Here is a 14,264-nt window from a genome sequence, read left to right on the forward strand (position 1 = left end):
TGCATTTTTGTTTGATTTAATATAATTTTTTCTCAAAATCAGAGCATAACTGAGTCAAACCCGTCTGTCCCAGGACAGATCTGAGTCTAATAGAGCTGATGTGAGTCCTAACTCAGTTGTGAGCTCATGTGTAGTTCTGTGTTTGGTCTCTGTGTGTCAGTAGTGAGTGATAGTGTTTGATCAGCTGCAGCATCAGTTCAGTCACTGTGACTCTGACTGACACAGGTTTTTGTACCACTCACAATCACTGTGTGAACAGCCTAGTGCTACCCGGCCAGTGGAAACTCTGACAGTAATAATGTCCAGCATCTTCAGTCTGGACTCCACTGATGGTCAGAGTGAAATCAGTCGCAGATGAACTCTTGCCACTGAATCTAGATGGAGTTCCAGTGTAACGGTCTGATGTTCGGTAAATCAGGAGTTTAGGAGCTTCTCCAGGTTTCTGTAAGTACCAGCTTAAAAAGTATTGTGGTGCACTATATTCATACACATCTGTGCTGGTTCTACAGTTGATCTTGACTGTTTCTCCTGGTCGAGCTGCTGTCGTTGAGGGACTCTGAGTGACGCTGATCTGTCCTCTACACTCTGAAACACACAACAAGAAGAAAATCAACTCAAAACTTTGACAATATACTTGAAGAAATGAATTGATATCAAACTTGTGCTCCACAAACCTTGAGCAAACGTTGTGAGAGTCCAGATGAAGATGATGATGAAGGTCATGTTGATGAAGATTGTTGTGTGTGTCAGTGATGAAGTGTTAAACTCACAGCACTATAAACACTCTCAGAGCACTGAAGCATCTGATCAATATGCAAACACACTCACATCATTTACCTGGAGACAGTCGCTCAGGCCTGAAAAGGCCTGAAATAAAAAACAATTACTGAACGTCTTCTAGCCAAACTATAAAAAACTGTATCATTCACTTTAATTCTGAAAACATCTTCAAGACCAACTTTAGTACATTAACCTTACTCTTGTGATGTCAAATCCATGGATGTTGTGCAGGTTTTTACAGACATGAGGATCATCACACGTGTCTCTGTCAATCACTGAATCAACTGAGTTTGATTGTGAGTCACGTCACACTTGATATAAAAGTGAATTTCTTTCAATAATTGAGGTTGATGTTTTAGTAATAAGACAGATGAAGTAAATGCAGGTGATGTGTGCTGTGAGTGTGTGTTTGTTGGAGACTCAGTTGATGTGTGTTTGTTCAGTTAGTGAAGCGTTCAGGAGGTTTTTGTTCAGCTGCTCTATTAGTTTGTATCACTGTGGTGGACTTTCGGCAGCGGCACCAAACTGGATGTTGGCAGTAAGTCAATCATCATTTCATATTATTAATACAACCACTGACTCAGAAACACTTTGTTACGCTTTAGAAAGGATTATTTATATATTTTAATTATATTTTTAGTTATCATTGAATGTTTGGCAGTCAGCATTTTAAAGATGGTTTTATTGTCATGGCATCTTTTTTTCATCAAATGACCTAAAATAATTTCTGTTATTTCTGAGTTTTCAGTCTTCAGCTCTTTATTCTTCATTGATAATTAAATCCTAATTGTTAAAAAGGTGCACTGAAATCAAATGTACATTCATATGTCATTTTGGCATCACTTTGATTTTACTTTAAAATTTAAGACTAATTAAACTCAAATTTTCAGAATAGGTTGTTGTTTTTTAAGCAAAGCCTGTAGAAATGTTCAAACTGGAAATTATGGTTGCTTATCTGTATTTTGCTCACTTGATAGGGTAATAATTTATAGAAGACATGCAAGACAAAAATTTGATTTTATAATTTTTAAAACAAACTTTTGTACCTAATCTTCTCATGCTGCCATCAACAATTTTAATTAATTCCTGCAGTTACTATGTTTATTCACATTTGATCTTTCATGCTTTTAATCAAAGTGACTAACATTGTAGTAGTTGATAATGTAAATGTCTTTTCAAATCAACATATTTCACTAAACTTTCATTGCTTTTCTGATCACAGGCTTTTAAACATTTGTTCAGGTCACTTGCAGTTTAATGTTGTTAAAATGGCCAAGAAAAGCTATCATTGTATTAACTGTTCATATATTTTGATGAATCTGAAAGCAGAGAAAAGCTTAGTTCTTGACTGAGGTGAGTGTTGTGTGTTTGTCAGGCGTCACTCGTCCTAAAGTGAGCGTCCTGCCGCCCTCCAGTGCAGAGATCTCCTCAAAGAAGACAGCGACACTGGTGTGTGTGGCCAGCAAGGGCTTCCCGTCAGACTGGAGCCTGAGCTGGAAGGTGGACGGGAGCAGCAGGTCTCAGGAGAGCAGCGCTGGGCTCCTGGAGAAGGACGGTCTGTACAGCTGGAGCAGCAGCCTGACTCTCTCTGAGCAGGAGTGGATGGAGAGCGTCTCAGTGAGCTGTGAGGCCACACGGAGCGGTCAGCCTGCGCTCACTGGACACGTGACGAGACAGCAGTGTTCAGAGTAGATCTGCTGCTCTTCTCACTCATGTCTCACATGGAGACTAACAGCACATGAGCGACTCCTTCATTCTCCACATCCAGCTTCAGTCGCTCGCATCTGCATCTGCTCTGCTTTGTGTGCTTCATACAAGAACAGATGTGTGTGCTTTATCATTCAGTTATGATTTTATTACAATTCAGTCAATAAATAAAATACAATAGTAACTTTAAGTCTTTGTGTTCTTTTTTGTTATTTTTGTTTTGGGTGTTTCTTTGGTTTCACTTCTGCTCATGCACTGATGAGACAGTAATGAAGATTGTGTGGTAGTTTTATAAGACTTACACAACTTTTTGACTGGAAGATTCATGCTGATTCATTTTGGAATATGAATCTATAATTAGAAAGAAGAAAGAAATTATGAAATTTACACATGAGTGCGTGGAAAGAAGAAGAGATAAACAATAAAATATCTAAAAAAAAAACAACAACAACAACAGGCAATATGGTGTCTAAAACACAAGTCTTGGAATAAAACTAGTTTATTGAGCTGTTGTAAAAAATCTATATCACATTTGTAATATTGTAGTAATTTTTGGAAAAAAAAGGCACTCTTTCTTGTGAAATTGATTAAATATATGAAGTGGTACAAATATGTTCAATTCAATTCAATTACAGTTTATTTGTCTAGTGCTCTTTACTATACAATCATTGCAAAGCAACTTTACAGAAAATTAAGTTTTTACAATATTTAGTAGTAGCTTATAAGTGTTGATCAGTTTATGTGCAAATGAAAATTGAAATAAAAATGTATACAAGACATAGTGAACCAGACGATGAACATTATTAACAGCAATTATAATGTGATTGAATAGTAGCAATATTTGTTAGTTCTGTTGTTGATTCAGGGTCAGCATCATCTCTTCTCAGGTGTTCTGGATCCAGACTGGAGCTTCAGAGAAACAAATAGAGACATCATTAGTGTAGATGCTGTTCCAACAAAGTTAAATTAATTAGTTTGACCCAAGCTAAAGAATAAGAATGCGAATTTTGGATTGTAACGTGGTAGAAGACAAGTTGCTGTCTAATATAACACCCAGATTTTTGACTTTAGAGGAAGAAATACTGTAGTACATCCGTCTAGTTGCAAATTGTAGTCTACTAGATTCTGTGTGTACGGTTTTTGGTTCAGTAATTAATATCTCTGTCTTATCCGAATTTAATAGGAGAAAATTATTGGTCATCTAATCTTTTAAATTTTTAACAGGACAGATCTGAGTCTAATAGAGCTGATGTGAGTCCTAACTCAGTTGTGAGCTCATGTGTAGTTCTGTGTTTGGTCTCTGTGTGTCAGTAGTGAGTGATAGTGTTTGATCAGCTGCAGCATCAGTTCAGTCACTGTGACTCTGACTGACACAGGTTTTTGTACCACTCACAATCACTGTGTTAACGCAGTTTGACGGTTGATGACATGTGCACTCTGACAGTAATAATGTCCAGCATCTTCAGTCTGGACTCCACTGATGGTCAGAGTGAAATCACTGTTAGATCCACTGCCACTGAATCTAGATGGAGTTCCTGACTGGAGGGTGCTTGCTTTATAAATCAGGAGTTTAGGAGCTTCTCCAGGTTTCTGTAAGTACCAGGATAGAGGCTGATAACCCCAACTCTGGTAAACTTCAGGACTGGTTTTACAGGACATAGAAACTGTGTCTCCTGGTTGAACAGGTTTCTCTGCAGGCATCTGAGTGACTGTCACTCCAGATACTGATTCTACAAAATATTAAGAAAACACATTTAGATGATATGTATTGAAGGACAATATTTTATCCCAGAGGATCAGTTAGAATAATATATGTTTTAAGTATAAAACAGTTTCACTAACAAAAGCCAAACCACAACTATTTAGATAAAACTTTATTAGGATCAAGTCTGGAATAGGAAAAATAGGGTGAGAAAGGGAGTTATGATCCTTCTGAACTGGCTGACCAGGGTGCCTTGATAGGGAGACTCAGAGTGGGGTCTTCGTCTCTGTAGATAATGCGGTAGGTTACTAGAAGACCCCCAAAGGTTTGAATGAACTGATGTGGGCTTGGGCTTGATAGAGATCGTTGAGACTGTTGCGGATGTAAAGACGATATGCTTCCGATGACCAGCGGCCCATGATTCTTATGGTTTTGTCCGAGATGCCTGCGCTGGCGGCCGTTGTGGCTGCTCTGATCCGAAAGGAGTGTATTGAGTAGTGTTCGGGAGATATGCCTGAGGCGCTGAGAACCTTTTGAAAGTGCTTGTTAAACCAAGATATTGTGGCCATTTTCCCCTTTTCGTTAAGGAAGAGGGGTTCTTGAGGAGATGAATTATTGGCATATCTGGAAGCAACATATTTCGATAGTGGCTCAAAAGGGCTGATAAAGGAGTTTAAGTGAAATATGTAGATGGGAAATGACTCTCCTAATTGGTCGGTTTTGCTTTTCTTCAGAGTGAATATGAGAGACTCTGGAATGTGAGCTGAGATGTTGGAGAGGCTGGGATGAATGACTGGATTGAAAGCAGAAGTCGAAGGGGCCATTTCTGAGCACCTCAAGAAACCAAAGAATCCGAGAAGAAACATGCACTCTAATGTTCGGTCTATTGAAGGACTCGAGTAGCCAGAGCGTAATGTGAGGATACATTGGCTCAGAAGATCGGCGGTTAGTGGCAAGCGATTAGTTTTGGAAGCTGATTCTTGTTTCTGAAGCCCTGTAATTAGCATGGAAACGTGGGAATGGGAAATTGAGTGGCACTGCTCGCCGGTCGCCAGCTTGTGGATGAAGTTGATAAGTAAGTAAGACTTGATGGTGGAGGTTCAGATTTTTTTATTTAGATGAGCGTGCGAGACAAAGTGCAGATTGACCAAGTGTCTATTAGAGGAAAAGGAAGTTGGTAGTACGAGTGGTAAGCCTTAAAGCAGTTCCATCCGGTTAGGTAGGTAGAGAGGGTCCTAAGGGCGAGACCGTTGAGGATAGCTTCTCGCGAAGCACGTGAAAGATCTTCCAGGCGGGGATTTAGTTGAAGATTGTAGCTGAAAACGGTGGGACTGGCGTGGGATGGATGTCTGACTCTGGAGCCAAGATTCTGAACTTCTGAAAAGAAAGACGAGACAAAGAATCAGCTATGTTATTGCGGTAGTCCGGAATGTGGGCGGCTCGTATTACAAACTGGTGTTGAGCAGATATTAGAGTCAGTCTGCGGACAATTTGCATGATGGCTGGGGAACGAGATCTGCTTTTATTAATGATTTCAACTACTGTGGAGTTGTCAGAGTGGATAAGTATCGTGTGTTTAGACCATTCATGTCCCCAAAGGATGGCTGCAATAATGACTGGATAAATTTCATGAAGAGTGGATGAGGGCGAGACTGATTGCTGAACGAGATGGCTAAACTAGGGAGGCCATTCGGAAGCGAACCAACGACCACCATAGTACCCCCCAAATCTTGTGGAAGGTGCTGCATCGGTATACAGCTGGATGTCTTCAGGCTTAGTAATGTAGTCGTTATAGAAGAAGGATATACCGTTCCAAGAAGACAAGAATTTCTGCCAGAGGTGTATCTCCATCTTACAGCCTTCATCCAGATTGACTTTGTCATGGAGGGAAGGAATTGAATTTGTTTTTGATAGAAGGAAGGAGAGAAAAGACTTCCCTTGGGGAATTATTCTGATGGCGTAGTTGAGGTGACCGAGGAGGACCAAAAGCTGCTGCTTCGTGCACCTATCTACTAGAAGGTAATTTGATAGCAGAAGAGAAATACGTTGTACTTTCTCTGGATGCAGCGATGCTTGGAAGGACGTGGAGTCTAGGGTGATGCCTAAAAACTCGATGGAAGTGCATGGCCCAATTGTTTTCTCTTTTGAAAGGGGAACGCCCAGCTCCGAAAATACTTTGATGAGAGTAGACAGACCTGTGTGTGGAGGTTAGGATGGAGGTGTAATGATGAGAAAGTCATCGAGATAGTGAAGGACATAGGGAAGCTTGTGGTTGTTGATAAGGATCCAACATAAGGCCTCAGCGAGAGTGTCGAAAATCTTAGGGCTGCTTTTGCAGCCGAAGGTCAAGCGTACAGCGAAATAATATGCTCCTTTCCGGGATACGCCAAAGAAATGCCAGAATTCTGGATTAATGGGCATGACTTTAAAGGCATTGGTGATATCAGCTTTTGAGAGCCACGAGCTGTGGCCTGCCTGGCGGATGAGAGTGATAGCTTGATCGATGGTAGCATATTTCATAGAGAAATCAGGGGCAGGGATGATGCTATTAATGCTAGGAATAAATGAGCCATGAGAGGAAGAAAGGTCAACGATTAATCTCTTTTTCCCAGAGTATTTCCTGGTAGCGATTCCTGTAGGACTGATTCTAAAAGGAGAGAAAGGAGGTTCTTTGAATGGACCAATCATAAATCCTTCTTGAACTTCCTTCGCTATTAGTGCATCTACAGTGTCTGGCTCAGAGAGAGCGGACTGAAGATTGTTGGAGATATGAGAAGTGTCTGGCGTGAAATCTAAACCTGGATGGAAACCATTTTGTAAGCAATTGGTAAGAAAATCTACAAACTCTTTATCGGGGGGGTTTAATAAAGCGGAGGTTAGGGCTTTAACCTTAATCGGAGTGCTGAGGTACTTTAGTAGTCATTGAGGTAAGGTGGTTGGGCTGTGGGGGCAGGAATTCCTGGCGTGGGCGCCGCCACAGAAGGAGCAGACGTGGAGCAGTCTGCAGCTGGAGAGCGAACAGCCAAGGTCGTTGAAATTATTGCAGATCATTCTGCCTCCTTGGTATAGAACCGGCCGACCCCTTTTATCAATACTTTTGGGAATTGGAATGTTGACTGTGGGACGTACGTCGAGGGGCTTTGGAATTAAAGGAGGAGGTGGAGCAGCTGGAGACAGTCTGTTGAATATGGGTGTCCTGCGGGAGGACAGCAGCTGAGACTTCAAGGGGGTTATAACCGCCTTGAGGCAGGATGTGACGTGGCTCTGCAAAGCTAACAGGAAAGCGAAGAACGGGCTGCAAAGATGCGGCAGTAAAGCTCTGCATCGAGAGTGCCCCAGTATGTTCCTTGGTTAAACTGCTGTAACCGACCTGCTGCTTGGGTAGCGAATAAAACGTGGTAGTTATAGAAGCCTGTCCCTCCAAAGCGGACAGCCATATCTAGAATGATAGACAAATAATCGTCTAGCTCGGACCTTCGGTCCGGATAAACGGAACAAATTATGTCTCTGAAGATCGAAAAAGCTAAAGCGAATTCGGTAGGGGTAAGATCTTTTGAACTGGAATTTAAGGTATGGCTAAGCTGCATGAGCCCTTGGCTGGTTTGAAGCTCTCTGGGCTGGCTAAAATTTATGAGCGACGGCTGGAGAAGGTGGGCTAGATCAGTGTAGTTACCGGATAGAATCTGAAGACGTAAGGCTTGGGAGGCGGGGGAAGGCCGAATAACTGATGAAGCTGGCCGGGGAGGAGGTACTGCTGTGGCCAGGGTAAATGTGCTGCTGTTAGATGGCACAATATGAGGGTAAATGGAAGGGGAGCGGCTAGGGGAAGTGAGGGATGAGTAAGGGTAGGTGGGGGAGGGGAAATAGGATAGGTTAGTTGGAAAAGGAGAAGGTACTGAAGGAGGCAGAAAAGGACCACTGGTGGGAATTAATCCGGAAATAGAAGAAACAGAGGCCGTGGCGGCTGAAGAATGAGTAGAGGAATGGATGATGGGATGAGAGGATGAATGAGTATTAGGATTTGTGGCAGTTTGTGCACCCAAAGAAGAGAGAAATTATGTAATTATCTGAGATAAATCAGATGTAGAAGGAGCTGGGTTGAAAGGCAGTTGCATTTGGCCACCACTAGGTGGTGCCGATGCTGCTTGCTGAGATGGAGGAATTTCGTGAGGATACCGGAACAGCTGAGGCCTCCGTGTTTGCATTTGGAGCGGCATTGATGGGTGCAGTGTAAAGTTGAAATAGCCTTAATTTATTATCAGTGCCTTTATGCTTGAGAGCGCGCTGGAGGCGAGCTACGGTCCAGTGCTTGATATCAGACTCTGATCCGGCGGACTTGCCGGGAGTGTTTGGTTGAGGATTACCAGCGGATGGTTGTCGATGCTGTTGGCGGAGAGAGCGGTCGCGCTGACTTCCGTGCCCGAGAGATCCACGGCGATCGCGGACAGAATCCCTCGAGGGCGGCGGAGAGCGGGCGCATGGCCGAGCCCGGGCCGGAGAAATCCCAGATGGCGAACCTGCGCGAGAAGATGCGAAGATCGGCTGCGTGAGGACTGGTGGGAAGATTGGCTGCGAGAGGACCGGTGAGAAGATTTGCTGGGTGAGGACCGGTGAGAAGACCGGCTGGGTGGAGGGCAATTGCCCCTGAAAAGATCGTCATCTGAGTCGGAGGGGTTGATCTGCAGTTCGGGATCCATGACGAGAGGGACCAATGAGAAACTGAGTCAACAGATCAGAGAAGGTTGGTCTAGCATAAATAGCTGACGGGGAACGAGATGATTGGTTGAGGCGTGGCCTTGTTCCCGAACTTTAGTTAACTTCATTAACTCCATTTATCTCCTCACCTGTGAAACAGCAGCTAGTGAAGATCCAGATGAAGATGGTGATAAAGCTCATGGTTGCTGTTGGTTCAGATTCTCAGAGTTCAGACTCACAGAGTTATTAAACCTGCTGAAGCTTGTGCTGCGATGCAAATCATCTCAATGTAAATCTGTGTACGAGTTACAGCAGATGATGCACATAAAACATAACAGTGTTTAGGATCTTTTCTGCTGTTATGAGTCAAAAACATTAACTCAGGTGTCTGAAGTTACAGACTTTCTGATGATTCAAATGATGGAGTGGCATAACTAACAAAAGTCATTTAAAATGCTATTTGTGTATTTAAATGTTCATTTTATTAGCACAGCGAATGTTAATGCTCTTATGCTATTTCATGTTGCTGTCATCATTCTGAGCTGCAGAGAAAGGCACTAATGTTCTCATCCATTTGTGTATGTATATATATGATTTTATTTTCATTTTGTTCATATATCCATATGAAGGAAATTCGTTATGAAGAGTTTTTGAAGTTGATTTAAACTTTCTTTATAACAAAATTTAAGAAGAAGTAAAATGTTAAGAAAAAATGGAATTATCCTGTAGTCTATAGATAAGTCTAACTTTTATAAGACTGCAGGTAGAAATAAAATAATTTTCGGTAATCTTTATGAGAGAAATCACTGACATAATTTAGGCTACAGTACTTGAATGCAAAAAAATATATAATAATAAAAAAAAATTGTCTAAAACCATTTAATTTGCCATGTTAACTTATTAAAAGAAAGACAAGAAAAAAATCACAACAGGAACAGTTGAGGTTTTTCTTGTAATCAAGAAAGCAATATTTGACAAAATTATTAGCCTAATAAATGATGTGTGACAGTGAGCGCATCTCCACTGCATAAAGCCTACAATCGCTTAAAAAATCTTTGTGAAAATGACTGGTTCTTGAATTCTAAGATTATAATCTTTAGACACCACACACTATGTGACTGCCAACAGCGACTGAACCCAACTGTACCAGACCCTGTCAGGAGTCTAGGTTTATTTTAGATAAAGATTGTTTCTCTCTCTCTCTCTCTCACACACACACACACACACACACACACACACACACACACACGCGTGTGCTTACTCTCCAGCTCTCCTCACACTTGTTTCCCTTTTGCCCTGATTTTCTGGCTATTTAGACCTCATGTTCTTTTCCCCTCTTGTTGGTTTATTGTTTGCTCGCTCATGTCCGTTACTGATGCCTTAGTTATATTGCTACTAATCCTTGTCCTGTCAGTACGTGTATCAGACGAGATACTGCTCCGGCTTTTCTTTGCCAAGTCTGGTTCTCTGTGCTGCGGTTACTGCCCGGTGGAGTCTGCGCTCGTCTATACCGGCGAGTGCTACCTGTGTCGTGCATCCTGCTTGGTTTCGGTCCAGATAGCGTTTTTCCTGCTATGTGATCTCCAAGACTACCTGTGATCGACAGACAGCCTGTGTTGCATTTACCCTTTTTCATTCAATAAATCGTTAACCAGCTTTTGCTTTTGGGTCTGTTTCGAACTGTGACAGACCCAGTCTGATTATAGACACGATCCGCAAGACTAAAATACATTCACTATCGTCCGGACAGTCTGTAGTGTGTTCTCAGATTAAGGGAAACAGTTATATCACTGATCTTCATGAGGAGGCAAAGGTCATTCCATAGGTACAGGCCATTAAAACGTATTAAAATTAAAATGCTTTGATCATTTAGAAACCCCAATGTAGATTTTATTTTAATAATATGTGATCAATACATATATATTTTTTGTTTTGAGTCAGTAGTTCTTAGAAATATGTTGTAGAAACTAATTTCTTTTTGTAGAAAGTAATTGCGATCATAGTAATATACAAGGTAATAATATGAAATATTAAAATTCCCAGACAGCAATATAGTGTTGGCCCATATCCGGCACACATCTGGCCCGCGTGAAATCCATTCGGGCTGGATCTGGGCCGACACTGCTTGCTGTCTGGTTTGGGTCTGGGCTATGTAAGGCTCAGGTGTGGCTCAGATTTGGGAATCTGGTTAACTTAAGGCTGAGAATTGGCACCAATAATAAAATCTGTTTTGGCCCAGATCAGGGCCAGCTAAGGCTGATTAACTGGCTGAAATTCAGGCCGGTTATGGCCCATGTGTGGCCCGAGTCTTTAATCCAGGTCTGGGCCACTTCCAGGCCGTCATTCTTTGAGGTACGTGGGCCGATACAAAGTGAGTGATACCAAGTTTGTGTGTAATGAATGAATAAAATATACAAGTTTCACTTTTTGACTGGAATTAGTGAAATAAATCAACTTTTTGATGATATTCTAATTATATGACTGGGGAAGTCATGGCCTAGTGGTTAGAGAGTTTGACTCCTAACCCTAGGGTTGTGGGTTCGAATCTCGGGCTGGCAATACCATGACTGAGGTGCCCTTGAGCAAGGCACCAAACCCCCAACTGCTCCCTGGGTGCCGCAGCATAAATGGCTGCCCACTGCTCCGGGTGTGTGTTCACTGCTCTGTGTGTGTGCTCTTTGGATGGGTTAAATGCAGAGCACAAATTCTGAGCATGGGTCACCATACTTGGCATAATGTTACGTCACTCACTCACTTGTTTATTTTTTTGGAGTATGGGCCTGTATGACACCATAAAGGACAGAATTGCTTTTAAATAGAATCAATAACAACAGCTAAGTAGTCCCTCTAGAGTAGATCATTTTTGATAACAAGCAAAATATTGCTGCATAAATCAGACTTATGGAAAATGCTAATTAATTCTCCCGCCAGCAGGAGGTGCTTTAAAGCAGGAGAAACAGAGGTTTCCCCAGTAACTGCTGTACACAAAGCAGCATTGAGCTCACAGACACTGCTTTATCAGGCATATAACATGCAAGATGAAATAAAAATGACATGGAAAACTTTATAAACTAATTAAATATAATCTTTCTTCAGAAACACAATGATATAAAAACACCAACACCTGATTGATTTTTTTTAAACGTATAGTGCGTGCTCATGTTTATTCAACAAATATACTGGAAAACTATATTGGAAAATCGGTCAGTTTTGATATTTTGAGCACCAAAAATAAATGAATGTATGGGAAACACTTCCACAGCACAACCACCTGAGCCCAACTTCAGTCTACTCATCACCATAACTTTAATTGCATTTGTAAATTGCTCAAATAACACTAAAATCCTATAAATGTACCTCCCACGATACATGAAGACATGTTCTATCAATTCACTTTATCCACACCAATCATAGAGACCTGTTGGATGCTTAGACATTAACTTAATTGTTTTAATAAGTCCAGTGTGACCTATTCTAAGTCTGAATAATATGTTTTCCTCTCTTCTATTCCCACCTGAATACCTCCCTTTCCCCACTTGGGGCTGCATTGAATACATACTGTATGTCTTCCTTTGTTTCCTATATTTCCCAGTTTTTTTTTAAATTGCTTTACTTTAATATCTGATACTTCCATTTTTATACTGGTTTCCTGCAGAGCTTAGTTCAGTGTTTGATCAGCTGCAGCATCAGTTCAGTGATTCACTGTGACTCTGACTGACAGAGGTTTTTGTACGACTCTTTATCACTGTGTGAACACAGCATTACTGTTGATGTAGTGTCTACTCAGACAGTAATAATGTCCAGCATCTTCAGTCTGGACTCCACTGATGGTCAGAGTGTAATAAGTGTTAGATCCACTGCCACTGAATCTAGATGGAGTTCCTGACTGGAGTGTGTTTGCAGCATAAATCAGGAGTTTAGGAGCTTCTCCAGGTTTCTGTAAGTACCAGGACACACAGGGGTTTGGGCTGCAGTATGTATCAGTACTGAGTTTACAGCTCATCTCAACATTTTCTTGTGGTGTGGCATTTTTCACTGAAGGAGTCTGAGTGACTGTAATCTGAGCTTTACACCCTGAAAAACAAACCATATATTACTCCATAAAATATTTATTTGACATATTTTAAAAGAGTTGTGTTTAATATTATTTCAAATATTCACTATTCACCTTGTATAAAGCAGTATGAAAGAGTCCAGATGAAGATGATGATGAAGGTCATGTTGATGAAGATTGTTGTGTGTGTCAGTGATGAAGTGTTAAACTCACAGCACTATAAACACTCTCAGAGCACTGAAGCATCTGATCAATATGCAAACACACTCACATCATTTACCTGGAGACAGTCTCTCAATAACAGACACAAAACACTGTAACTAATTAATCTTTCAATATTAGATCTTCTAATAGCCAAGCTGTTATAATTATATCAGATCATTCACTTCTCAATTCATCCAAGACCAACTTTAGTATTTGATCCTGACTCTCTCCTGTGAGACTGTGAGAATATTTTTGACTGTAGTTTGATAGAAACATGATTAATGTTAATTCATTAATTTGATGTCAAATCCAATGGATGTTGTGCAGGTTTTTACAGACATGAGGATCATCACACGTGTCTCTGTCAATCACTGAATCAACTGAGTTTGATTGTGAGTCACGTCACACTTGATATAAAAGTGAATTTCTTTCAATAATTGAGGTTGATGTTTTAGTAATAAGACAGATGAAGTAAATGCAGGTGATGTGTGCTGTGAGTGTGTGTTTGTTGGAGACTCAGTTGATGTGTGTTTGTTCAGTTAGTGAAGCGTTCAGGAGGTTTTTGTTCAGCTGCTCTATTAGTTTGTATCACTGTGGTGGACTTTCGGCAGCGGCACCAAACTGGATGTTGGCAGTAAGTCAATCATCATTTCATTATTAATACAACAACTGACTGACAAACACTTTGTTACGCTATAGAAATAATGCATGCTTGTTTATTTATTTTTATATTTATATATATTTGTATTTTTAGTTTACACTGAATGTTTAGCAGTCAACATTGTAAAGATGGTTTTGATTGTCATGGCATTTTTTATTTCATCCAGTAAACTATAATAATTTCTGTTAATTTGATATTTATTGATTATTACATTTTAAATGCACTGAAATCAGTGTTATATGATTGTCATTTAGAAACCACTTTGATTGTAGTAAGTGATAATTAAAAATATAATAAAATAATTAAACTTAAGTTTTCTGATAAGTGTGTTGAATTTTAAGTAGCCTGCAGATATTTTAAAACTGGAAATGGCTTAATTGTATTTTTTGTTATCAATAATATTTGAATAATTTATTTTGAAAGTTATAATACACATCCCAGACATTTTGTTTTATTTTCTA

The 14,264-nt window shown here is 40.5% G+C and overlaps 3 gene segments (V, D, J or C); 1 reads left to right on the forward strand and 2 right to left on the reverse strand.

Moving 5' to 3' along the window:
* Positions 1-244: 244 nt before the first annotated feature.
* Positions 245-800, reverse strand: LOC128013090 (Ig kappa chain V region 3547-like). The segment is given in 2 exon segments: positions 245-585; positions 675-800. Coding segments are annotated over 2 exon segments (390 nt in total).
* A 368-nt stretch (positions 801-1,168) lies between these two features.
* LOC128013091 (Ig lambda chain C region-like) lies at positions 1,169-2,677 on the forward strand. The segment is given in 3 exon segments: positions 1,169-1,177; positions 1,267-1,318; positions 2,156-2,677. Coding segments are annotated over 3 exon segments (378 nt in total).
* A 9,949-nt stretch (positions 2,678-12,626) lies between these two features.
* LOC128013092 (Ig kappa chain V region 3547-like) lies at positions 12,627-13,369 on the reverse strand. The segment is given in 2 exon segments: positions 12,627-12,958; positions 13,053-13,369. Coding segments are annotated over 2 exon segments (384 nt in total).
* Positions 13,370-14,264: the final 895 nt, after the last annotated feature.

This window comes from Carassius gibelio, chromosome B24, assembly GCF_023724105.1.
Source record: "Carassius gibelio isolate Cgi1373 ecotype wild population from Czech Republic chromosome B24, carGib1.2-hapl.c, whole genome shotgun sequence".
NCBI classification, from domain to species: domain Eukaryota; kingdom Metazoa; phylum Chordata; class Actinopteri; order Cypriniformes; family Cyprinidae; genus Carassius; species Carassius gibelio.